At 43.5% G+C, this 26,796-nt stretch overlaps 1 protein-coding gene across 3 annotated transcripts in view; it reads right to left on the reverse strand.

Annotated features, from left to right (window-relative positions):
* The window catches only part of EVA1A (eva-1 homolog A, regulator of programmed cell death), a 207,192-nt gene that overhangs the window by 16,347 nt on the left and 164,049 nt on the right, over positions 1-26,796 (reverse strand). For all 3 annotated transcript variants that reach the window (XM_038131846.1, XM_038131845.1, XM_038131847.1), the window contains one exon: positions 866-1,030. In XM_038131846.1, the coding sequence (XP_037987774.1) occupies positions 866-1,030 (165 nt within the window). The remainder of the gene's footprint in view (positions 1-865; positions 1,031-26,796) is intronic.

A 26,796-nucleotide genomic window follows, 5' to 3' on the forward strand; every position in this document is an offset into this window, starting at 1 on the left:
GAATGAATAAACTATGTGAAAACTAAACAAAAGGTGTCATTCGTAGCAGTTAAAATGTTTAGATGAGTGGAAATGAGTTCAGGATATTTTTCCTTGCTTAAAAGTATCTCCAGGATCACAATATTTATTTGGAGCTAACTTAAAACTCTTTTCCTTGACAGTTTTCAGTAAGGCCTCCAAACTGACAAACCTGTTATTGCCAGTTCTTGTTTATTTGTGAATTGACTATCCAAGCTGTGGATTAACTTTGCCAGAAGTGTAGACAGAGATGAGCTCTGCCCATACCCACCCTCAAGCTGAATCTCTGGGAGCACAGACTGCGATTTTCAGTAGTGTAAACCATCTCCTGCATATTGGGAAACAACACAAAACCACTGAGGAATCCAACACGTGCTCACCTGTAATTTTCCTTTATTCATACACCACCCCTTCCTCCTACTCACCTATCCCTAGAGATGGCTAAGATCTGACTTCATTAACATCTTTTCACTTTGCATTTTATGCAAATAGCATTGTATTTCAAAGCTCAGTTGAAAACTTCTCTGTCCCATGAGGCAGATCTACTGTCTCTACCCTGGTGTGGTTTTTTTTCTTTGCCACTAGACAGGTCTGGAAAGTATTTCTGTGATGAGTTTGGACATGCATGGCCATGACTGCTATCCCAACAAACCCAATGTTCCTTGAACAGTTTCACAGTTTCAGTTTAGCCCATTGCTAGTCACATCCTGAAGCTCTCATAGCCCTTTCTGACTGTGATGTGGATGGGATTTAGGAGCAGTACAGAAATCCAGAAAAGAGGAGATGGAAAGGAACAGTTACCACAACACCGTTAGGTTTGGGCCAACATGACAATGGTCACAGCTACCTGGGAGAGCTCGCTCTATGTTGGAAGGAGAGACATCCGAAAGGAACACGCCGTCCCCTATAACATCGGGGTCAAACACTCTTGGCTGCAGCGGAAAATGTGGCTTCTGATACCCTTGTTGATTGGTTGGTCCTGCCTGAGTTTCATGCAGGAGCTTCTTGGGAACTGAAAGAAAGGAGCAAGAAGAGCACAGTTGTTAGAGTGAGTTATTTCAGCTGGTCAGAATGAGAACTGTCACCTCATGCTACGGGCTCGGCTGAGAGTTAATTATACCACGTGCAGCCCAAACAGACACTCATTTTCCCCTATGACGAATGCTCTCCAAATGCCAGCACAGAGACGTTCAATGAGAGAATGCTGGAAACCATAAAGTGATTAAGATACTGTTTATTTACAAGTACGCCTTGAGACTAGGCTAAGGATCAGATTCAGATGTTCTATTTAGACACTCATCTCATAAACTGAAATAGAGGTTAGTAAGCCAGGCTTTGGCCTCAGATCTAGGCTTCAGAGCACTCCAGTTAGAGCTCTCTGTTCCTACCATTGACAGCAGGCTGGACAGGATACCCTATAGCAATGGGAGCTGTAGCTATGCCTGAAATCCTGCCTCTCTCAGCCATCAAGCTGCTGGCTCAAGACTGAACATCAGAAGCTGCTGGCTCAAGACTGAACATCAGTCCACTCCAGATTCACAAAACCGAACTCTAGAGGATGCTGTTCTTGTGAAATCATAAAGCTTAAATAATCAACCACAAAAACAAGTTTCTGCTATAAGAAACCCTCCCCACCCTGTGAGATCCAAAATACACTGTTTCCCATTGAGTTGTAGGCTGTAAGATGGGAAAGGCCCATTCTCCATTCCCACCATCCTGAGGAACATGAAGACTCAGATAGACCCTACTGCTCCCTGTTTTGTCAGCCACAGCATGAGCAATATGCCGGTGGAATGATGGGTTAATACTTGACAGATTTTTTTGGATGTGTCTGGTCTCTTCTTTGGGCCAAAGCATGCCCTAGTAACAGGAGTGTTTTCTCTTCCTTACAAGGCCAGTCTTCAGCTGTACAACCAGGTAAAGAAATCAAAGCTGGTGTAGCTACCTCAGTATACACCCACTGAAGGTGAATCCACACAGTGAATTCACTAATTTCCTCTGTAGGGACAAAGAATGGAGTCATCTATGGAGCTGAACCAGTTCTCTTCCTCAGCCACAGCCAACACCTCAGGCTATTTCAGAGCAAAGTGCTTCTCCATACAAAGAGAAGAAATACGTATACAGGTCATTCTTTTCAGAAAGAAGAGGAATTGAGTGATGAAAGACAAAAATAAATTAAAATTTCCACAGGAGAAAGATTTATTTTTCCTGTCAGTGATGATACATTAATGCCTAGCAGAAAACACTTCAGTGTGCTTAAGACACAGACTGTTGAGCACTAGGCACAAGTTCAGTAGACCAACATGAGCTTCAAGAGAAGATTTCTGGGATGCCCATGTCCCCTTTCTCCAAGTCTAACACCACCTTTCTCTCTCATTCCAAGCAGGCTGCCCCCTCCCAGTGCCTCAGTTTCCCCAGGGCTCCACTTGGGATCATGCTATCTCTATCTCCACCCTCACAGGGGCGTGAAGAAGCACAATTAAAAATGCAAAGCACTTTGAGATGCTTGGCAGAAGCTTGAAGGAGAATTTGGAAAGAGGGCAACTCTGGATCAGAAAGGAAATTCCTGCCTGACCCTGCAGCTAATCAGCTGCCAGACTGGAACAGGAGATGTAATCGCATCCATTAAATTTGCCTGCATCACCCACCACATTACTGGTGGGTGAAGTGATCCAACCACTTTGTTTACATTATGTTTGACTTACTGTCTTTGCTGAGGCAAAGAAAATTGAAACTAGATTTACAGACTGACCTTCTGTATTAGGCTGCCAGGACATCAGCACTGAAGTTCTCGCATTATTAGAAGAGTCATGCTAGGTCAGGAAACAGACAGAAAACCCCTCAGCTTCTGAATATCAAAGAGCTGGCACAGAGGTTTCTAGTGAAACCTGAATTGGCAACAGTTGGAAGGCAGCAAAAAAACACATCCCCTGGTAGGAACCAGACAGGAATGAGGGGGATATCTGTGCCAGGGAAATATCACAAAGTCTGGAGAGGGGGTGGGTAGAACAGAGATTATCCTGCAAACCCCAGCCAGGGAGAATGGCAGTTCTGGATGCTGAATTTGAGGCACCCAAAAGGACGCAGAGCACATAGGGCTCAGCACCATCCAAAATAAAGAGCCCTATTGCTGTATCTCAGACTGAGGATGTGATAAGTATTTAAAAGACACAGGACATTTTCCTTTATAAACTTTTCACCCAAACTGCATCCCAGTAACCTGTTGATAGGCATCCAGTGAAGAAAATGAAGCAAAAAGCTTTCATGTTTCTGACTCACTCTTCTTCATAAATATCTCCTTTACCTCTCAGCATCCATAACCATCTCCAGGGCACAAGACAGACTGGATGAACCTGCATCTTTTGTAGAAAAAGTGACACTATCCAACACTTAAACATTTGAGTCAAGCAGGGGAAAGAAACACCATCATCTCTGGGTGTTTCTAAGCACACCCAGATATGGGTGTGAGATATGGCTTTTCCATCTTAGCATCTGTGCCACCACCACTTGAATGCTACGTACAGGACCAGGGGAGGAGTCCAGGAGGTAAAGCAAACCAGTGCTAAATCAGTCAGCAACTGGTCAACAGTATCCCAAGGGAGAGCAGAGATGGAGAAGTATTCAAGGAGAAGCATAAATAGAGAGTATTATTGTTACAGCACCTTATGGAGTAGGGCTGGGCTGTTACCTCTTTGGGATGGCTGAGGACATAAGAACACAGGGAGTCATTTGCTGCCATGAAACAGAGGTGGCTGTGAGGACAAAGAAAACAGTGGTGGCTGTGAGATTCCCAAAAGCAGGCACATCCTTAACACCTGTGACTAGCACACACTTTGGTACTTTCAAAAAGTCCAAGAGGTGCTTCTCTTCACATCAGTAACTAGATCCCTTTAAAACTCTGGAAGCAACTTAGATCAGCACAGGATGTCTACAGCACACAAACTTGGACTTTTCCATTTCAAGGGTTCATTTTTCTCTGTGGACTCCATAAACATCTCGAGTGTATTTTGCCAGGAAAGGCCCATCTTTTCAAAGAGTACAGAGAGAGATGGCACGCACCAAGTCTGCTCTTTTTCTAGTTTATATGATGCTCAGCCGATACACAGCTTTCTGTTGATTTAGAAAGACTGTGAAATGGAAAGCATTTCTCAAGTGTAAAATACCTCACAATTTCCAGTTAGCTCCTGTGTGGCAGCCAACTCCACAAGAAAGATTAAACATCTGGTTCCTTTGAAATGCCCTCCTTAAATTCTCCAGAGAGGAGTGCATCTGACACAAAGTATGGCATGAGTTGAAGCAAAGTGTCAAGGAAAGTTATTTATTATTAAAACCACCAGGAAAAAAAAAAAGCACCAAGGATTTTAGTCTTATCTCAGTATTAAGCACAGAAATCCTGGCAGGGAAGTGTTGGCACTTGTCCTGCTCCATGCAATTGAGCAGAGAAATTAAAGCAACTCAGTCAGCAGAATGAGTGATGGATCAAGAGGGGAAGAAACAGCTTCAATCAAAGTGCTCACACACCTCATAGTCAGGAACCCTGCACTTAAAAATGCACATGAGAAATGAGCTTGGATCACCCGGAAGAGAGGATATGAGTTGCTCTGGGGACCTCGAGGGACCTTCAGTCACTCAGGGGGTAGCAGTCAGTATTGAGATGTGGATATTTATCCAAATGATAAAATTCTACAGCAGCTTGGGCTGTGCATCTGGGAAGCACAGGCAGAGCCGTAACTTTTTAGGTGGCAAGCCCTGCTCAGCCGCCCACCCTGGGGCTTAACTTAAACCATCACCACATGGATTCCATGCCAGCCAGGACTTGATCTGGAGACAAAGTGTCACCATCTCTGTGATACTCCATGAAGGTACCTGCAGAAGTTGGTTCTAGGTTATAAATCTGCAATTCTTTTGGATCAGGAGGTTCATTCCTCTTCCATTACAGGCTTTCTAGTCTTTACATAATCCCTCTGTGTCTGCTTTAAAAGCAATCCCAGCTCCCACTGCTCATCTGTCCGAATCAACATCATGCTAGCAATAATTTATACCAGTTCCCAACCCAAGAGCTGCATTACCCATTTGCAATGAATTAATGGCACCAATCTCACAATAAAACCTCTCCTCTGCTGCCTGGCAGCCTCCCCCCACTGCAGAAACAGGGATGAAGAAAAATCAAAGCCAGAGTGTGCTCTCATGGGCAGAGCAGATCCATCAGAGTCAGTAGGAGCAGCCAGCAGGACAGTGTGAAAAGGCACATGCTGGTGCTGCTGACAGTATCCTTATTTGTACTCGGTGGAGACGCCTTCTGCTGGAATTTTCACACAAGCAGTTTCTTGTGTGGCCAGAAAATCCAGGGCTAATGAACAGAAAAAGTCACTGTGTCAACAAACAACAACATTCTGAATTGCAGTGCTAAGAGATGGAAAAGGCCAGTCAATACCTCTCCACTGTTCATTAAGGGCAGAGAATCTCAGACTGGTTTGGGTTAGGAGGGACCTTAAAGACGATCTTGTTCCAAGTTCCCTTCCCTGGGCAGGGACACCTTCCACAAGACCACGTTGTTCCAAGCCTCGTCCAACCTGGCCTTGGACACTTCCAGGGATGGGGCAGCCACAGCATCTCTGGGAACCTGTGCCAGGGCCTCACCACCCACACAGTCAAGAATTTCTTCCCAATACCCAGTTTAAACCTACTCTTTCTCAGTTTAAAGCCATTCCTCCTCGGCCTGTCATTACACGTCCCTGTTCCTCCTCAGATTTCTTGCAGGTCTTCTTCAGGTAAGAAAAGACCATAATGAGATAATTTGCTGTCTTTCCTATGTTGATCTCTCTAGGTTTAAACACTCTAGTCCTGCGGGTTCAACCAATTGCCACAATATATTATTTTCAGAGGAATACTGCTCTTTCTGTGTAATTATTTTCCAGCGTTGCTGAGTGTTTCAATTTAAGCACATATATTATTCCCCTAATCCAAACAGTTGATGCTATAGCCCCCATATTTTATGGATAGGGAATTGGCTCAGGGACAGAGTTTTGAAAGTGTTCAAATATCAAAATTATTTGTCCAATCTCACAGAGGGAGTCTGTGCCAAAGAAAGGAAACAAGCTCAGCCTTGCACTCAAACCATTCCCTCTTTTTGCTAATTTGATCATTTGGTGTTTTCTGATGCTTGCTCTGTCCTAAACAGGCTTAAAGACTTCCACTCCCAGGAAGCAATTATTCCCTGACCTCCATCTTCACTGGATATACACATCAGTCAATGAGGGGATCAATGAAAAGCTCAGTGTTTAAAACACAGACAAGGGCTTGTCATTTTCCAGTCCTCTGCTCTATATTCTCCTGTGCATTTGCTCCCAAAGCTCAGCATGATTAAAGCAAATCTGCAGGATCTTCAGCAAACTCTCCTGAGCATGCTTGAAGCAGAGTGCAATTTGAACAAAAACATTACTCCCTCACCAAGGAAAATTACAACCAAGCCTTTTATCTGGGCAGGTTGGGGCCAGGAACTGTTGGTGCTCAACATATTTTTAAAATAAATAATAAAAATACTCCTGTGAGTAAACACCCAATATAAACTACTGCATGTTTTCAGAGGTAGCATCTCTAAAGGATTCTTTTTTGAGACTTAAAAATTCACAGCATTCAGCGTGAAATAGGATCATTCATGATTCCAAGTTGTTATAAGAAAGCCATTCCTTAGTACACATGTATATGGCTTTCTCAAACTGCAGAACTAACAGTGGGTTTTGTGCAGTAAAACCTAAATTCACTAAGCAGTCACTCAACAACACCTATTAAAATAATGGATTTTGGCTGTGCCAGACCATAATATATTACAGAACAGTCAGAGAGCAAGAAGGAAGTGTCCCATACAAAAGAAGACTCTGCGCCTGGTGACAACAGTAAGACCACTGTGTAACTGGAAACACGGGGGTGGGAAGATGATAATTTGATTAACAAAATAAATTGAGGCATAGCCTACCCCCTTGGCTTTATCCCAAGGGTCTCAGACATGGCCAAGGAACAAGTTGAAACCTTTTCCAGCTATCCATGCTCCATCTAGCTCAGGGCTTCACATGGAAAGAGATTTTGCCTCTTCTCATGATCACATGTGTTGTGTCAGACATCCAAAGCCTACCTTCAAGTCCTGCCCTGCAACCAGACATCCTGGATTTTTGGTCAGATAGGAGTACAATCACCTGATAAGAGATCATCAGATCCTGCAGCTCTCAAATGTCTCCATGAGCCTTGGAAAAGGCTGAGCGCCCTTGACATCAGCTCTGTACCTTGGCTGCAAAGGCATGTCATGCCATCCTACATTTTATCTAGAGTGAATGTACAATACTATTTCAACAGGAAGTGTAAATTGTCCCAGGAGACAACAGGAGACATGAAGGGACTTTCTGCAACAGACCATAAGTGTGAAAGTTGGGATTTGATCAACAAACTGCCATGAAAAACCTTCACTCTCATAAAAAAACCCCAAACACCAGATCAGAGATTTAGCAAATGCAAGTGGTCCAGACCTCAGCTTCCATCTCCTTCAGTTATTTTGAAAAAAAACTTTTTTTCACCCAGCATGGATATAGGCTGCAATCCTGAAACCGAAGAGCCCAAGAGCAAGAGGGAGTTCCTCACCTGCTGCAGCCGTGTTTTCCAGGCATGGTGTTCCAAACCACCAATAACAAGGAAGTGACTCATGCCAATTACAGTAAGGCCACTTCCAAGCACCATGCAGAAAGCAAGTGAGACTGTCTGGGAAATGAGCTCTGTCACAACCAAAGCCACCTACACCTCCCCGAGCCTGCAGCCTGCACCAGGGTCCTCCCTCCAGACTCTGCTCAAAGTGGGAATCTGTCTGTTCTGCTGGTGATTTGGAAGTAGTGGGAAGTGGTACAAGCTGGGATGTCTAACACAACCCATAAAAACTTTCAGATCAGTCTGCCAAGACTCCTCTTGAGACAGCCCAGATGCTTTGCCTTTTACTGTATCTTCTGGAGCAGCCAGCTACAGAAGTGTTGTGCAATAAGAATATAAATATAAATATAAATATAATACAGACAACCCTTTCTCTTATTTGCCCTCCACAGAAAAGAACATGCTTATCCTTTCCTCATGCAGCTGCAATCAGGGAAGCGATTTCCAAAGTGGAAGCAATTGCAGTCCAGAAACAAAGCCCATGGAATACAAATTAGCTCAGTCTCACCACTGGTCCAAGTGAAATCTCTCGCAGGTGAAAGGCCCAGTGATATGAGAGGCTTTGGGAGATGAAGGAGATTTAGAAAATGCTGCACATCCAACTGAGACTCCACGGGGAAGAGACAAACAGGAGCACCATTCTCTCCCAGGCTCTCCTCCTCCTGCACAGGGCAACAGAACACTTCTCCCTGACTCCTCTGGCTTCTGCCTGCCCAGAAATGCAATAACCTCATTAGAAGACCCAATTCACCTAATCTGGGAACTCAACCCATGCCCTGTAGGTACGTAAGGAAGAAGTCCTCCTTAAATAAGCTATGTTCCTAAGCTCCCTGTATTATCAACAGTGAAAGGTGGGTGCCTTTGAAAGCCTCCAGGGAAGATTCTGTCTACTTAAATTTAGGAGCCTAATTAGGGATAGTTAATGAATCATAATGTTACCTTTGGATTTATTCTCCTGAGTGTATCTGAGTTGAAATCTTACAAACTGCCTCACATCTTTTACTCAGATATTTTTCTGCTATCTTGAACTTTCCAAATCTGAATTTGAAGCTATAAAACACCTTAATTTCTATCCAGTGATGCATGTGCTCTATCTGTCCACAGGCAGTTTTTCTACTGCTTTCATAGCCATGAAAGTCAGTTGTTCTTCTTTCATCATCTGAAATGTAATAACAGAATATGAAGCATCTATTGCCAGCAACTCATAAATCTCCTGCTTGATGTGGCTTTTGGTCTCCAAAGGGCACAGGATAAAGCATCGCATGCGCCGGTCTGTTCCCTACATGTTCTATTTGGAAAGAAAAATGGATCAAAAGGAAGAAAGCCTTGTAAGAGATACCTGCAGATACAAAGAGTTACTTTCATCTGGTAAATTTCTGCCTGCTCCCAAAGTCAGGAGAGTTCTGCATTTTCACAAGATAACGCATCTTGAGGAGGATGAGACTCAAGCTAATTCTTGTCCAAATTCCAGCATGCTCAGCTACATCCCACCATGGCACCTTTGCTGGCAGTACGGCTGCATCTCATCTCCACCAGGCCCAGAAGAATCAGATTAACAAGGAAGTCGGGCTCATTCTGACAGTCTTCCCTATTTTCCCTCTTTGGGCTGCATTTGTCACATACTTTCAGTGGTACTTTGCAAACCTTTCTTAGGCATTTAGAGAATATTTGTTTGTTGGTTTCTTCAGAGAGACTTGTTACAAACTCGAATTTTATGCAATGTTCTGAATATATCCACTCCACTTTGGATCAAAGTAGAGTTATAATAATTTTCCGACTTGGACACAACTCCTATTTGTTTTCATCATCTTCACTCATTTCAGTCAAACATTTAACACTGCAAGACTTTAGCTGAGTTGGTCAGAGCCTGGTGCTAAAAATGCCAAGGTTGTGCCATTCACTTAAGAGCTGGACTTGGTGATCCTTGTGGGTCCCTTCCAACCCAGAGTACTGTGATTACTCTTATAATACAGAGCCGTTTTGACATTTAGGCTATAAGGCTTGGCAGAAATTCTTTTGTGCCGCTTATCTATTTTTCAGGAAATACGTGGCACAATATGTGGCTCCCAGGAGAACGCTGACAGAGCAGTGAGTATTGTGTGTTCAAGTGTGGCTGATCCAGAGTCAGAGCATTGCTCATGCGAGGAATTGCTCACCAGCAAGGGAGAGTCTCTGTACTCAGGATGCCAGCCCATACCCAAGTGGTTCCAGCCCTGCAAGTTATCAGGAATCAGCTGAGTCACAGCAACCGATTCTGTAAAACCTGGGCCAAAAGACACTCCCTTAAATTTCAGTGAAAGGTGTACACAAACACTGTCAGAGAAAGTGGCCCTTGGAGATCTTCATGACTGTGTATCCAAGGGCAGTGCTTGGGTGAGCATTATCCATCACTGTGAGACACTTAAATGAGAGCCAGGGCAAGTATATCCAAGATAAAGTAGGGAGAAAGGGATGGAGTAAAGGGCCAAAGGTCCTGAAACTCTCTAGAGCTGATGGGAAGCTATGCCAGCCTCCACCAAGCACAGGAGAGGAGCAGCTGGGAAGCAGAACCCAAGCAGGAAAGGAAGGTACCAGAAAAAATAATGTCTACAGTTACATTGCACTGCCCAAATATTTTAATAAAGAGTAAGAAGCCTCATGCTTCAGCATCTGAGCCAACAACTAGCCTGGTGTCCTCCAGTCATTATATTCCAAGAGTTAGGAATATAATTTCTCCTCCAAGACTACTGACCAAGATAGATATTCAAGGGATTTTCTGTGCCTGGCTCTGAAGCAGTGTCACCCACTCTATAGTCCACTGACCACTAATGACCTCTGAGACCAGAAGAGCAATCCAGAAAAGAAACCTAATTCAAAGAGAAACCACAACCAGCACATCTCTGGATCTTCCCCCATGTTTTGTCTCAGTGTGTGCTGGCAAGCATAGCTTGGAGATTCTTCCCATCTGCTCTCCTTGCATAATTAAAGTGTTGGTAATTACGGCAGCAAAACTATGCTGTGTACAAAAATATTTTCTTTCTATCCAAGTGCTACTTATCCAAAAGTGTGTGCTAGTTCTTTATCAGTCCATCAGCTTTTCCTCTCTGCAATCAAACAGCAGAGAACTGGGCAAGGGGCTAGAAGTTTTTCCCAAAAAGACCAGTATCTTGATAGCAGGAGGTGAGGAATGTCATCAGAAAGCAGCTGGTAACCTCTGCCATTAAAGGCAGTGGCTTCTTCTGCTCACATGTTTGACTTAGTATGGCAATTCCCAGGGTCCCATGAGATGCCTAAAGTGGAAACCCTGCACAGGGAAAGGTTATCAATTGCATTGGAATAAAGATTAGGAGTGAACAAAACTGTGTAAGGCAGCTACAGGGCTAAATGCCCTTCAATTATACACAGATGAATGCAGATCAGTATTTACTGAACGAAAACACAGCTTAGTTTGAGACCCAAAACTCAGTGTGGGGATCACTGGCTCCTCAGTGGTTCAGCACTTGGCTTATAGAAACCAGGCTACACTAACAAACTTGAAATCCAAGGATCTGTGAACAAAGTGGCAAAACTGTTTTCAATATAAATCCTTCCATTCACATGGTTATAACCTGTGAGACATCCTCCTTTGGGGCTGAGATTTCCTGAGCACAGTGGAAAGTTTGAGGAAAAGCCCTATAGATGTTTTTTAATTATGAGTATTAAGCGTTCCCTGTTTTTTCAAAGTACATTTACAGGCAGAACCTCTCTAACACACAGCATCAGCTTTAAATAATCTGGTTTGGAGACTGTGAAAAGTCCTTTGCATGGTTTATGTATTTTATTTTATTTATTTTTCTGGTAGAAAAACACATAGCATGCATCATCTTGCTTCCATGCATACCCCAAGGGAGCAGTAAGGACTGCAAGCCCAAATCTTACTACAATTGCTACTGTGAGTAACTGCCAGTTTTGTGAAACAGCAAATTACAGTCACTTTCCTGACCCCACATAAAAGCAGATACACACAATGGAAAACAATGCCAGGGTTTTGTTACAGCCCAGTGAGGATGTTCCTGAGCACCTACCCCACGCTCTTATGCAACTTGCCCTGCAGCTACAGTCTGGGAGCACTGGGAAGAAACTGTGGGAATGCTCAGGACTGGATTCTTGTGGCAGCTTTCCAGTACTTAATAGTGGGGGATTTTTTTAAGAGAACACAAGGTTTTTTAAAGCTAAGTGTTTGTTTCTATTAGGCTTCATGAAACGTTCAACAGGGACATTTCTTGCACACCAGTCTGTTCTTTCCCACTCTCCACACATGTTATTAAGATTCATTTATATGAATATCTCAAATGATACCTGGATTTACACCACCTAATTGAAGGTATTTTACTGGGATGGGAGGGGGTTAATTGGTCCCTCCATCAGTTATACAGATAGACTGACTAATCCCTCAGTTTAACCCCTTCAGGTAAGTACCTGCATTAGTGCACATAAAGCTTTGCAAGACTGAGCTGCAAGCTTGCACGTTCTGTATGGATATACATTCAGGTATAGGACATGGCTGGGCCAAAAACTTCTCTAATTTCTTCCAAACTTAACAGAGGTAAACAATCCTGAATCAAATCCTACCCACCTATTAATACAGAGATTATTCCAGGACTGCTTGGGGCTTCCTTGAGACCTCTCTGACAGGCTGGCAGGTCTCTGAAGACCCTGATTACCTGCAATACTTGATTCACTAGATTGCCACCACAGCCAAGCCCCAGGGGATCATTCTGGGAAGGTCAGCAATGCTCCTCTGCTGGTGGCCTTTGCTTAGCACAGCCCAGTTTCTGCCTGTTTGGGTAGCAAGGCCCATCCACTGGCATTGCTCCCCTTTCAAAATTACCTAATTCAATCAGTTAAAAATGTGTAAACAGAGACACATCTTATCCTGCCATGTGTTTGAAAGTGTTTCTTATCACATATTCCAAAGGAAATGCAGGTTGCTAACTCAGCCAAGGAACTCCATACTGTAGGAGCTCTATTTTTAGGCTTCCTTTTTGGGACTCTTAGAAAAAACATGACTTTAACACATACCTGTGCTGCTAGCAACTTGAACCCAGGGCAGAGCCTTTATCTGGAATGCACTCAGTTTAAGGTGCCACTTCTTTCAAGTGGAATATAATGCTCTGTGCTGCAGTATTTGTTCCCTCTACTGGATATCTTGAGCCCACCAAGCCTGATATCTTATCATCAGATAAAAGGATTAATCCAGCACAAAGAGGCTGTGAACACCTTTTGAACAAATAAACCTTTAACAAACAAATTTCCTGGATGGGGGGATAGACGGGGATGGTTTATGAGACCCTGTAAACAGCAGAGAAACTCATAAATACACTCCTTCAAAGTACTTCTGTCTCCTGCTGGGATGACCCCACCTCATACCATGGGAGCCCCTGCCCATCTCTGTAAAGACACATGCTGCAGGATTGCCTCAGCTCACAAACTGGAGCTGCCAAAGGAAAATTAATCCCTATCAATGCAGCAGCACAGGATAAAATCTACCTCACAACCTGCTTGGGTTATAGTGACAAGATGTTATTAATTGCAATTCCAATAACCATCCACATTACCTAAAATCTGAAGTAATCCACCTTAATCACCTTAACTCTAATAACTGCATGGGATCATAACAGCTAGAGGAGAAAAATAGTTGTTAACTTGTTGACTGCCAGATGCAGACTGCTGATATAAGATATATCAAATATTATAGTATTAAAACCGACCTCAGCTTGGCAGGAGAAGGCTGTGATTCATGCCCATAACTCCTGAGCACAGGGGGAATACAACAAATAATTGAACGAAGATCAAAGCATTGGCTGTTTCAGTGGAATAAAACAGCAGATTAATCTCATTTACACTCAGGTAAACCTCCTTCCTAACTCTCTCCCAGTTCAGCAAGAACTGCAGCAAGTCCACTCTACAAGTCTGTTACATCACTGCCTTGTTTGGACCTCTACCATTCCATTAAAATCAATGTTACAGTACAGGGTGAGAACTGGATCACTATTCTGTCTGGTCTGAGCTTTCCACCTTTGAGTTGATTCAGACTTTTCTCTGTGAAAAAATAAAGAACGTATCTTAAAAATCTGTATTAAAAAAAAAAAAAATCTTGCATCAAAGCTATTTTTCTTCACCCTTGAGCAAATAACTCACTTCCAATCATGTTCTAGGTAATGGGAAGTCTAAGACAAATAGAGTTGAAAGTGAGGCTCATTGTGAAAGAGGCACACTAATTACAAACATTGTATGGAGAAGAAATGGCATCTTTGTGTTTGTACAGCAGCTGGTGCAAGGAACTGCCTGCCCAGTTTCCCAACAGCAACCCAAACTCTGAAGGCACCCAAGTATCAGTTTTCAGTCAAGTTTCACAGAGCTGGAAATCAAATTCAATCTTCAGGCTGGTCTCCCTACAGCAGGCTGATGAAAGGAGTGAAATGGCTGGGACATTATTCAAACTCAGGCATCTAATGGACATATGAGCAGTAACTCTGATCTCTCACTTGTTTTCCAGACTCTTCCAAGGGGAAATCACAGCAGTTTGCACTGCAGGGTCTTGCACCAAGCCTGATGCAGCTCCTACCACCCTGTAAATCTGCTGTGATGAGACTGAAAGGACAGAGGTGAGATGAATGGTCAGATGACTCTTCATAATAATCATAAAATGGTTTGGGTTGGAAGTGACCTTTAAAGGTCACCTAATGCAAACCCCTGCAATGAGCAGGGACGTGGACCTGTCCTCGAAGACCCAGCCTCCCTGTTTCCCTGCAGGCCAAGCAGGCAGTGAAGTGGTTGGTGCTGCTTGCTATGCATGATGACAATGTCCACCCTCAGATTTTGCATTTCCCCAGATCGTCTTCAGAGGCAGAAAATATTCTTCCTCAGTGGTGTCTTGATGTCATCTGAAAATATGTTTTGCTAGCTTCTCCTGAAAGATCAGAGACTAAATACCCAATATCTACAATTATCTACAGTTAACAAGCACCTGGCTGAGGAGGAAGAGGCAGTACCAACATCAGCAGACCCTGACCTTCAAGCAAAGGGTGCCTGAAATCATCCCACAATCACAGAACAATCAAGACTGGAAGGGACTTTCAAGATGAATTCGTTCAACCATCAACCCAGCCCCACCATACTCACCTCTAAAACATATCCACATCCAGACACCTCTTGAACACTTCCAGGGAGTGATTGCACCCCCTCCCTGGGCAACTTATTCCAATGCCCAACTGGTCTTTCAGTGAATTTATTTTTTTTCCTAATATTTAATCCAAAACTCCCCTGGTGCAACTGAAGGTCATTTCTTCTCATCCTTTCACTTGAGACATGGTAGAAAAGACTGGCCCTTGCCTGGCTACAACCTCCTTTCAGGGAGTTGTAGAGAGCAGTAAGGCCCTCTGAGCTTTCACACGAAGCACCCCCAGCTCCCTCAGCCGCTCCTCATAAGACATTTTCTAGACCCTTCACCAGCTTCATCGCCATAAACAATGAGGAAACCCGGGGAGAAAAATGTGTGTGGTCCTTCCAGTGTTCTGTTTAGACCTGTGAAGATTTTGTGATAGATAAAATAAGGATCACCTGATCCTTGAAACTGTTTACAATGACACAAAGGGCATTAACCTCCACTCTTGTATGTTCTGGAAGAAGTAAACTGTGGTTGCTGTGATGCAAGAAAATTAAACACACCATTCACCTGGTACAGTGTGACCTTTGTGTCGTTAAACTCTCTTCACACTCAAAACAAGGTGACTCCATCCAAAATGCCTGCTGGGAACAGCATGTGGTCCCTGCTGACTTCTAAGCCATGTCCAGACCATGCAACATAGAAGGTCATTTCTGTAACTTAGCAGGAGGTCCACGGAGTTCCAGTGTCATGGATCATAGAATTCTGGAATCATAAATGGCTTGGGCTGAAACAAACCCTACAGATCACCTAGTTCCAAGCCCCCTGCCATGGCAGGGATGCCACCCATTAGATCGGGTTGCCAGGGCACCACCAGCCTCGCCAAGGTGTCAAGAGCTGGGCTTTGGCACTGTTTTGTTCATCAGTACAGAAGTGCTCAGTGAAGTCCAGAGGTCAAACACAAAGACTAAGCAGCTGTCCAAGCCTGGGAGGTCACTGCTGTTCCTCAGGGCTCAGAGCATGTGGGACATTACATCACAGGTCTGTGGCAGCACAACAGACAGAGGACCCAGTGATGACCTGGAGACATGTCAGGCCAAGCAAAGAGCTGAATTTGCAGCCTGTCCACAGCAAAGAAAGCTGGAACAGCCCTGTGGGACTGTACCCAGACACAGGGCCATGACACATATTCAGCTCAGGGATGTTATCAGCTTCGTGTTATCTGAATGGACAGCCCTTTAGAAACACTGAATGCCGAACTGCTCCACAGGCAAAGAAGATGGCTGAAAAAATTTGCCTGGACTCGTCTGAACTGTCCCTGCACACATTCCGCCCACGACTGTGGCAAAAATACTGATTGTATACAGAGGTACCTGCTCCAACAGCCCATCTCTGCTGCACCATCTGCCCTCATGGAGCAGGAAACATCCCATCCACTTGTCAGAGCTCCATGGAGAGCAGCTCTCAGCCTCCTCCAAGGATGAAGGGATTGAACTCAGCCAACCCAAGCTGAACACTGTTATCAAACCACTTTTATCAGACCTCTTTGTTAGCACAGCATAGAGCTGCCGCTGCCCAGAAACAGGAAGGAAATGCATTACCACATCTTTCCCTAATGTCCTCTTGTCCTGTTAAACACAAGGAACACAAAGGTTGTGTTAGAGAGTTCAGCAGGCTCGTGTGATTGCAAAAAGATTTCATGTTGGACATCCCATCCATCAAGAACACCAGCAGGGTTTAAGGGAAAGATGGTGGGATAAAATACTCTCCTGGGTCAAATTCAAGCCATAAATGTTGTTCCTTTTTACCAAAGGGAAGTCTTTGACTTTTAATCTTTCCATATCTCAGTTAAATGATACAAATGACAGAGAACTAAAATAGATGATAAATGCACAGCTAAACCTCCCCCATGTTCTTGGGTTCCCAAGATTTCTCTTGTAAATGCCACTACCACCACTCTGTAAAACTACAGTGGAACTTATTCTTAAGCCATGCTTGTATCAATCATTTGATTTAATGAGCAAAGATTACTTCCCATTAGTGTTTTTTTTCCTGTGATAGAGCCAACTGTAGAGATAAAAGATAACTTCCTATTCTCATACTCTCAGGCCATTTTCATCTGGACAAGGCTTCAGAGCCACACTTGGACACAATGAACCATGACTGCATTTTTCCAAAAATGTGATGTTATAGTCAGATATTAAAAATCCTCTTCGCTCTCAGTTTGACTGAGTGAAAACAAAAGTCCATTTCCTGATGGAGCTCCCTCAGGCCAGCACTTTGAGCTCTTGAAAGAAGAATGCCCTGCCTAAAGAGGGTAGATTTAGATTGGATACTAGGAAGAAATTCTTGACTGTGAGGGTGATGAAGCCCTGGCACAGATTGCCCTGAGAAGTTTTTGATGCTCTATCCCTGGAAATGTTCAAAACCAGCTTGGACAGGGTTTGGAGCAGCCTGGGATTGTGGAAGGTGTCTGTGCCCAGGTCAGGGGGTTGCAATGAGATGATCATTAAAGTCCCTTCCAATGCAAACTGCTTTATGATTCTATGATGCGATGATGTTTGGATCTCTTACAAACATGTTTAGGATTTATTTATTTTCTTGTTCTTCTATTGTTATTTATCAGGTGTTCTTCAGCACAGAAGGCCCTGTTTGTACTCTCAATAAAAAGAAAATAGAGGAAACAGTTCCTAAAGAAATAAGTCCCTGTCAGTATTGAGCATGTGGAGCAGACATAGAGCTCTAGCAAGGTGATTATCCACAGACACAACAAACTGCATCCTCCTACTTCCAAAACAGGCAGAGATTACAAGACCTGCAGCTCTCCTGAGACAGAAACCTTCCACCCAAGCTAAATACAGGTACAGCTTACCATGGTTCTGCTCCCAGGCCTGGCTCCAACTCTGAAGAGCACAAACTCCTCTTAGAATTAATTATTAATGGAAGGCTTGCCCAAGACACCTCGACAAAAAGCTCAATAGGATGTGTTATGCTGGCTTCTGCTGCTGTTGGCACATGAACATAGATGGACACAAACCACCATGAAAGATGGACTACCAGCCTTCTTCTCCTCTGTTCTGTGCTCCAGCTGTAGCACTAATGGCAGCAAAGAGCTGTAAAAATACTGCTGATAAATGTGAGCCATAATAAAACTAAGCACTTTTAATTATTTGATTAGGAATAATTTTTTTTTTATAAATATAGGGAAAATTAGTTGAGCCCTTCTACATCCATAGGGTAGAAGTGACCACTGTGGCATTTGAACAGAGTTTGCTGAGGTTTCTGACTGCCAGTGATGCCCAGATAATTTTTTGCTTTTTCTTTCCTACACCTTTTATATAACTTCTATGTATCCTCAATATTCCTAGCATGCATACTTGTAATTCCTTACGTCTGTTAACTTAGCATAGCCATTGTATTTGGTGAGACCAGGAGACCAAACATCCTAAAGGCCTCATAGTAGGAGGCCAGAAAACCCTATGCTACCTTGGGAAACCAAGGTGTTCTCTAGAACATATCCTGTAAACGAGAGATTTGGCCCATCCAGGGGGGAATTCCTCAGGTGGGGGAATATCACACCATTCATCCAGGCCTCCCATTGGGGCATCCTTGTTAGATATGCTAATTTGCATGATCTACAAATTGTATACACGACCTATCGTGTGTGTGCATTGCGGTGCATCCCACCTTGGCAAAGTGGTGCACCATAAGGATCCTTGTTAGAATACCAAGGTAAAAACCCCTTATCCATTATCCATGTCTGGCTCTCAAATTGCTAAGACCAGAAAAAGACACCTCCAAGCCAGAATGAACCAGACCACATCCTGGCCTCTTGGGAGGAATGTTTGAATATAGGAATTGCTCTTTTCCCCAGGTGGACACCACCAGTCAGGCATCAACAGATTGGGATTCAAGCACTACAGAGATGTCAGTCAAAAAATATGCCAAAAAGGCAAAAGATTATGTCTGAGTGATGAATTAAGTGAAATGAATATGCTACCCTTGTTTCAGCAGTCAGCAGGGAAAATCACTATTAACAACAAATCTAAAAGGAAGACTTGTCGGCTGTCATGGTTTGAATACCAAAAACATAATCAATGTCCCCTCTCCCCTGGGATGGCATGGCTCTCGGATCCAGACATGGTCATTCCAAAGCAAGCTTGTGACAGGGAGGTGATGTGTGAAGCTGACATGGCTGAGACTGTGTGATTTCTGCTGACAACCAGTGCATATCCACCCCAGGCTACAGGGCTGTCAGCTCCACAGCCTTCACTAGTCCCCATTTGTAAGTCAAATACTGAACATTATAAACTGTTAGAGACTGGTCCTGTGTGGCTGCCTGCAACAGACTCAGAGAGTGTAGCAAAGAATACAAGCCAGTGACCCAAAAAAACCAAAGTAAATCTGATTTGCATATTAGATTAGAAGATTCATTCTGGTGCCATGCATGCACTACCACCAAATCTGATTTAATGTATCTTCTGTCAAGAAGAAAACATTTCCTTTAAAAGTCTTCAGACAGCCTTGGACCTTAGCTGACAATTACCAACTGTTTCTCCTCAAAAATGAACCCAACAAAAACATCTCCCAAATACATGGTACATTGAGTCTAGGGGCATGTTCCCCCCAACCACCAGTTCTTAGAGGTGCACTGGGTTCCACCACAAGTGCTGTCAGCTCTTAGAGCAACCACAAAAGATGGGGTTAGATCTGGCACACCACCTGTCTGGGTGCTCCCAGCTGTGTCTGGATACCTGGCCAAAGCACCTGGAGCACAGCATGGAGCTTTGTCATGAGTTTAGAAGACGTTTAAACACTGGATTTCTGGTGTGAGTCAATTGCTGCATCAGCACAGGCTTCAGCTGAGTGACATGCTGTTCTGCCAGGATGGAACTCCAGTGCATCCTACAGAGCTCAGCTGCAGGGCCTTCCCAGCACTGAGCTCCCTGGTGTGCTGGCACTGCTGCTGTAGGTCCTCCTTGCAAACTGAGGAGGCCCAGGGCATTGGCCCAAGCACAGCAAATGATCATTTGTACTCTTTAGATGTTCAAACAGTGCTCAACAGCAACTTGGCCCATGCCAGCTAGCACTCTCCCCAGTCACAGCTGGCCATAGACTGGATCGCTGCCCTCGGGTAGTTGGGATATGTGTGACTGCCCTGTTTTGAAGGAATAACATCTGGCTAGATGCAAGTCCTGCTGTGCCACTCATCCCTAGGACAAGAGATGCTTTGCTACATTTTATTTCACTGGACAAGTGCAGTCCCCATGCTCTGAGCAATGCCCATTCATCACCATTCATTAACACCTAACTGCAGGAGTTTTGGTAAGGAATAAGACCCCCAGCACAGATGCTCATACCTTCCCATTTGCAAAAGAGAGAGCACACCAGAGCCTGAGATGATTTAAATTGTCCTGAGAAATCTGGCAGGGACTCCTGTGCTGTAGAGTGAAGCCAGCTGGAACGTAAGGCTTTCCACTCCACACTCTGTACCCAGCCAAAAATCACATGTGGGCAGCGTCACCGAAAACCAAACACCTTCTCCTGTCCTGCCTCAAGTTCTGTGTGAAAACAAACGTTCGCCTTCACGGCTGGAAAACTCGTATTTCAAGGTAGAGTTTTGTGCTTCAGGAAAAAACATCCCAAAGTGAAAGAGCAGCATTAGCTTTGGCACTGCTGAGGAGAAATCCATGGAGAGTTCGACTGGCAAACAGTCAGAGGAGAAGCAGAGCAAATCCTGGCCCTCTGAACAACACACTGCGTGGGTTTGGAAAAGTCACTAGTTTAGCCTGAAGCAATTGCAAATCAGAGCTGAGTGTGACAGAGAAGCAGGGCTGGAAATGAGTTTGCTGGGTCATCTAGTCTACCCTTCTAGACCCATAGCAGGATCACATCTAGCTTGCCTTTAAAGACCCTCAATGATGTGTAGACCCAGTGATAACAATTCCAGAACATCTCTCTTTTCACCACTGTAAATTTTTTTTTAATATAGAGCTCAAATTCCTTTGCTACACTTTATGCTCTTAGCCCCTCATGCAAGGTGACCAGTGGGCCATCTCCACATCTCTAACAAAGCCTTTTATATGTCTGAAAACTCCTAATCTACTCTCTTCCCAGATTTCTAATTTTAGGCTAAATAACTGCAAATTTGCATTCATTTTACAAATGTGCCCAAAGGCAAAAACAAGACTGATGTCCTCCCTGGAACCACATAAACACAGTTTAAGGCGGTTCCTGCTCCAAAATGTTTATAATTGTCATAGAAAATCAAGGGAAGATGACAGTAAAAAAGTCAAAGAAATCTGTTATTCCTGTTTTAAAGGTAGGAACTTTGTGCAGAGAGACACATGTTGAGTCTTTTTAAGAATTCCCATAGCTGCAAAGGAGTTTACAGAGGGCTTAATACCTAACCAAATTATTGCATTTGAAAATGGGGTTATTTCTGCCTCTACTGAGCTGCTAGATAAACTATTTTGAATTACAACCTGAAGATATATGAATGTTTGTGACAGATCTGGGAAACACAAACCAGATCCTCCAAGAGCGCCTCCAAAGCCCTAATCTCAAAACCATTCTTCCTTGTGGGTGAAGCAGAGATGATTAATGGCATTTTTCAAAGCTCTCCAAAGATCATATTTTTTTCTACAGGAGCTTGAGACAAAATGATCATTATTTGCCTTGACACACTTACATGCAAGGCAAACCCTAACAGTGAATACAAGTTGAAAAGATTCTGCATATCAAATTTACTGTACATGCCAATTTCCTTCAGATAGAACCATTAATAATTGTCTGAATGGTAAAATTTGGGATTTTCCAAAAAGGCCTTCTGAGTTTGAACGTGCATTCCTTATTGTCCGTCTGCTTCACTGAGCAATCACCATTTTTATTCCTTTTTTTTCTACATTAGCACACACATAAATTCCCTGCTTGTTGCCATTTTATGCTTTAGCAACATTTTACATGCCCTGGGCTGCCATGGTTTCAAATTCAAATAACTCACACAGGAGAGGCAAGTATAATTCCAGCATATCCACAGAATACCAGACTGTTTATGCCAATCTGCAGGACTGAAATATTAGAATTTATTAGACCCTGAATATATTGTAATAAATGTAAAGTTAATGCTAATGAACAACAAAATAGCAAACGAGTAACAAAAACAAAACAAAACAAAAAAGCAGGGAACAGAATGCTTCTAAATAAATATAAACACTACATAGTTGATTTTGTGGCAGGGTAGGAAGTTGCATTTGAGGATGGAGTTAGACAAACAACTTGATGAAAAAATCTGGTCCTAAAAGAACCTCAGGGGAAGCAATAAATCTTGAATTTTTCAGATATGAAATATCCAAATAGAAAATCTGTTGCTGGTCATTAGCCACAGGGCGTGCTTGGGTTGATGACCTCAGTCTGCTCGTGCCCACACCACTGTGGCAGCAAACCATCAGGCAGCAGAGCAGCAGGCCAGGAGGAGTCAAATCCTATCTAAAGGATGGAGTTTTGCCTCACTGAAAGGGTGGTCAGGCATTAGAACAGGCTACTCATGGAGATGGTAAAATCATTCCTGGAAGTGTTAAAAAAGGTGTGGATATGGCACTCAGGGATACAGTTTAGTGGTGAACACAGTGGTGCTGGTTTAACAGATCTTTAACAGGGGTCTTTCTCAATTTTAATGATTTTATGATTCTTGCAGTCCTCTTGCTTTAACTTGAAAAAAGATGAATGAAGACACGAGTTTGTTGTGTTGATGCCTTAAGATTTTAGCCTTTATATTTTTCAAATCCTGTGCTGCATTAGTGCATAACTCTAAACTTCATATAAAGTGTTAACTACTGTCTTCCTACTTTGGTCAGACAAAATAATTCCTCTGGGCCTGGAACCCAAGGACATCCTACAGCCTCAGGCCTGGAAAAGCATAAACAAAAGTGAATTGGGGAGGAGTGAACTGGGGGAATATGACTTCATACCCTGAAGCTGTAATTGGAGAATTAAGTCCTGATATGCAAATAGACCAGACTTATATCTATCTGAAAAACTCACGACCATCATCCATACTGGGTGTAGCCCCTCTCAGGCTTCTGACTGCCCAAGGTGTATCTATTGAAGGCCTTTAATAAATACCCACTTTATTATCTTAACTTTGTCTAGCCTCTGTTCTAGGTAGCCATTCCAAGGCATCAATGTGATTCAAGACCTTAAAAAATGTTTAATGCTGGAAAATGGAAAGAGAATGCTGTTTACTGTATCAACATGGAGTCTGTGAAAGATGCCTTGATGTATGAAGAGAAGGAAACTGCCAGATTCCAGTGAATGCATCAGTCACAGCACACTCCCCAAATTATAGAAACACTGAAGGTCTCAAACCATCAGGATCACTAATCTTTACCATCACCGCCACAGGTGCCTTGTCCTTCTTATGGGTTCTCCAGACAAGGTCTAAACCCCAAGATGGGATGTGTTTATTGTACTGAGCTTAATATAAAAGTACATGGATAAGATGTAATTCGATTTGTATGTCTTACATCATGTTGGATGATCCCACAGTCTCTTCTGGCTTTTAAACTCCACAAATGAGCCCATGACCTTTATAAAGCACTGGATGTACTGGAGAAGATACTTAAATGTATGTGTAATGAGTTTCCCATTATGCTAAAGCATGCATCTTCAACTCTGCTTCTAACATCACTTAACCTCATGTTTTTCCAAACATGAACTATACTCCTGTACTCTCAGCTCCTGCATTACTATTACTATTTATGTGCACACACAGATAGTGTTTCCTGTGATCTCAGCACCATCAGACTCCTTTCTTTTCTGCTAGAATTGTCTGGTCCCCTCCCAGCTCTTCCCTTCATACTCATGCAGCCAACACTCTTCCTTCTCCTGCTCCCCTGAGCTGGTTCCACCCTGCTGTCCCTAAGGAATCCCCCAAATTAGAAATCACCTCTTAAACTCTCTGCCTTTCTTTGGGCCAGTCCTCCAGGAACCATCTTTCTCCCAGTAAACTTAGGGATGAGCCCTCCTTAGCTTGTAATCTTCTCCCTTTTCCCACCCAGACCTCCCAGACAGACAACTTAGGGCATTTTGCACCAGTTGTCCTGTATCCATGTCCATGTGTATGGTGGTAACTGAATATGACTGCAGGGTAAGAGTTCAGGGCTCTTTAATTGCGGTTCAAACAAAAACATGTAATTTAAAATAAAATTGGGCCAAAGCTAAAGGCTGAGATTTTCACTATGCAGAGAGAAAGTCTATATAACCATCCCAGCATTTGTCCTGTTTCCCAACATCATATATGCTGCCTGCTGCAAATCCCTGAGCAACCCAGTCTGCCCTGCAGCTGATCCAGCTTTGAGCAAGAGGTAGGACCAGAGCCCTTCAGGGCTCCCCTCCCAACCTGAATTACCATATGGCAAGTGATCCTATGATCCTATTTCATTGCCTGTTTGTGATGGAATTTTGCCTGCAGCCACTTGCAAGAATCAGGGTTTATTTTACCTGGTTTGGCTCTGGGTATGTTTCTGTTTCTGTTTCAACTGTGGATCACATGCTTGGGGGACAAAAAATAAACGAGCAAAAAGGCAGGAAGGTCTACCTGACCAGGCATAGCATTTAAAGTAGGCAATGGACTCTTATGCATAGTTCTCTCTCCAAGATGAGCTAATAAGACCCTCTAACCTAAATAAATGCATTTTGCATGCATTTATTTCATGTTGATGCTCATTTCTCCCATTCCTGACTCCTGAAGGCTATTTAAAACCCTCCTGAACTTGCGTCTGTCCCATGGAGACAACGTGTAAGTCAGTGCGCCTCACCTTGCCACCTCTGAAAGTTGTCCCATGGCCCCTTGGACCCAGAGCCCTCTTTGTTCACTGCCCTGTTGTTTCCCTTCTCGCAGAGTGAATGGTTAATGGCAATCACATGTGAGAGGGGGGTGTAACCTCCCCCCAGCTCAGGCCTGCCTGGGATTTATCACCCTCCACTTCCTGGCACTCGAGGCAGCCCAACATCTGGTTGTGACTAGTGCCCCATTTTGGCCTCTTTCCTTTTCTGAGAGCACTGAGAACCAACAAAGAGAGAAGGGACAAACCAGCCCATGCTGTGCTGGGACAGGGTTTGAGTCTCCCCAAAAGCAAGTGGGGAGCAACTTTCCGCAATGTGCATCTACAAAGCACAGTCTGTTTAATTCCTGTTTACAGCTTTATATGACCAGACTCTGCTTGATGTCCTGCTGACACTCAAGATGTGGTTTGCAAAGCACTCAGGAATGGCTTGTTAAAGAAAACTTATTTTTATCCTCTTCACCTTTAAAAATTTGAGGAGCTTCCCAGTCTGCTTTCACAGCATGCAGATGGCTTGGAAAATAACTTACATGGTAGAGGGTTAGATCAGAATGCCCATTTTCACTGTCCAACTCAGACAGCGTAATTATCATGAAATCTAAATTTAAGATGATGATGAGCAATTCAGAGAATTGCCAGAGGCTCAGGGTTTGGCTCATAACATCGTTAACAGAGAAAAATAATCACTGATTCCATGCTGGAAACCTGTAACAAGCAGACCTCATAATTGCCAATCAATCTGAAGTGTGAAAAAAATCAACCCTTAATCAACATCATGGAGCTGGTAAATCTTGAGGGTGGACCAGTTCCTGTTGGAGCTGCTAAGGACATTTCAGAAAGTTTTTTAATTGGCAATGATCAACGCGAGGACTTAAGAGAGACCTGTCTGTGAACTTTCAGAAGTATCATCTAGAAAAAACCCCAAATATCCCAATACACTTCCACCCTGCTCCATGATGTAATTTCCGTGGTAGTTCATATGCCTCATTAAAGGTGCTGGTGTGACAGAGCAGGTGCTGGTTCATAGCCCCATTTCAGGACCATTATTGCACAAAGCCAGAAGAAAAGCAGTTTCATCCCTAGTCTGGAGACCTGAAATGGCCTCTCAAGGCAAGAACTGGCAGACAGTGCTGACAGCTCCAGTGCAAGAAATGACAGCCTGGGAACAGTGGGCCAGTGACTGAGGTTACCTTTAACACACCTGAACTCCTAACAGAAACCACTCTTCTGATTAAGTGTTTCCCACTGAGGTATCCTTTGTAGCTCAGGGAGAGTTATTCTCTGTTTCACACTTTGACTTTGAATGCTTCCCCACACCACCCTCCTGACCTGACAGAGACACTTCAGAACAACAAACCTGAAATCCAATCAACAGAACAAGAAGCAAACTGATGCCCAGGAAATTCCACGTGGATATGAAAAATTTCTTTCTTGTGCAGTGACCAAGTACTGGAACAAGTTGCCCAGAGAGAGTGTGGAGTCTCCCTTACTAGAGATATTCCAGACCCATGTGGACACAATCTTGTGCCTTTTGCTCCGGGTAATTCTGCTCAAGCACATGACCAACCCACTGAGGTCCCTTCCAACTTGATCCTGTGATTCTATGATATCTACAAAAGAGAGCTGCAAAGAAAACTGGTGTTTAAAACAAACTAAAAACCTCTCTAGGTATGTTAACAGGAGTCCAAATCATAGAATAATGTAATGGTTTGGGTTGGAAGGGATGTTAAAGATCACCTAAATCCAAACCCCCTGATATGGGGGCTGAGGTCAGGTTGCTAAAAGCCCCATCCAACCTTACCTTGAACACTTCTAATGATGGGGCTTCCACATCTTCTCTAGGCAACCAGGTCCAGTGTATCACCATTCTCATAAGAGATTTTTTTTTTCTTATATCCCATCTACCCTCTTTCAGCTTAAAACCATTTTCCCTTGTCCTGTCCATGGATCTTGGAAAAAAACTCTGTTTTTAATGCTGCAAGTCCACATTGCTGGCTCACATCCAGTTTTCATCTCCACATCCGTCTCCACAGGGCTGCTCTCAATCCCTTCACCCTCTAGTCATTAATGATACTGGAGATTACCCAGGTGCAGGACCTGGAACTTGGCCTTGTT

Source organism: Motacilla alba, chromosome 3, assembly GCF_015832195.1.
Source record: "Motacilla alba alba isolate MOTALB_02 chromosome 3, Motacilla_alba_V1.0_pri, whole genome shotgun sequence".
Taxonomy (NCBI): Eukaryota; Metazoa; Chordata; class Aves; order Passeriformes; family Motacillidae; genus Motacilla; species Motacilla alba.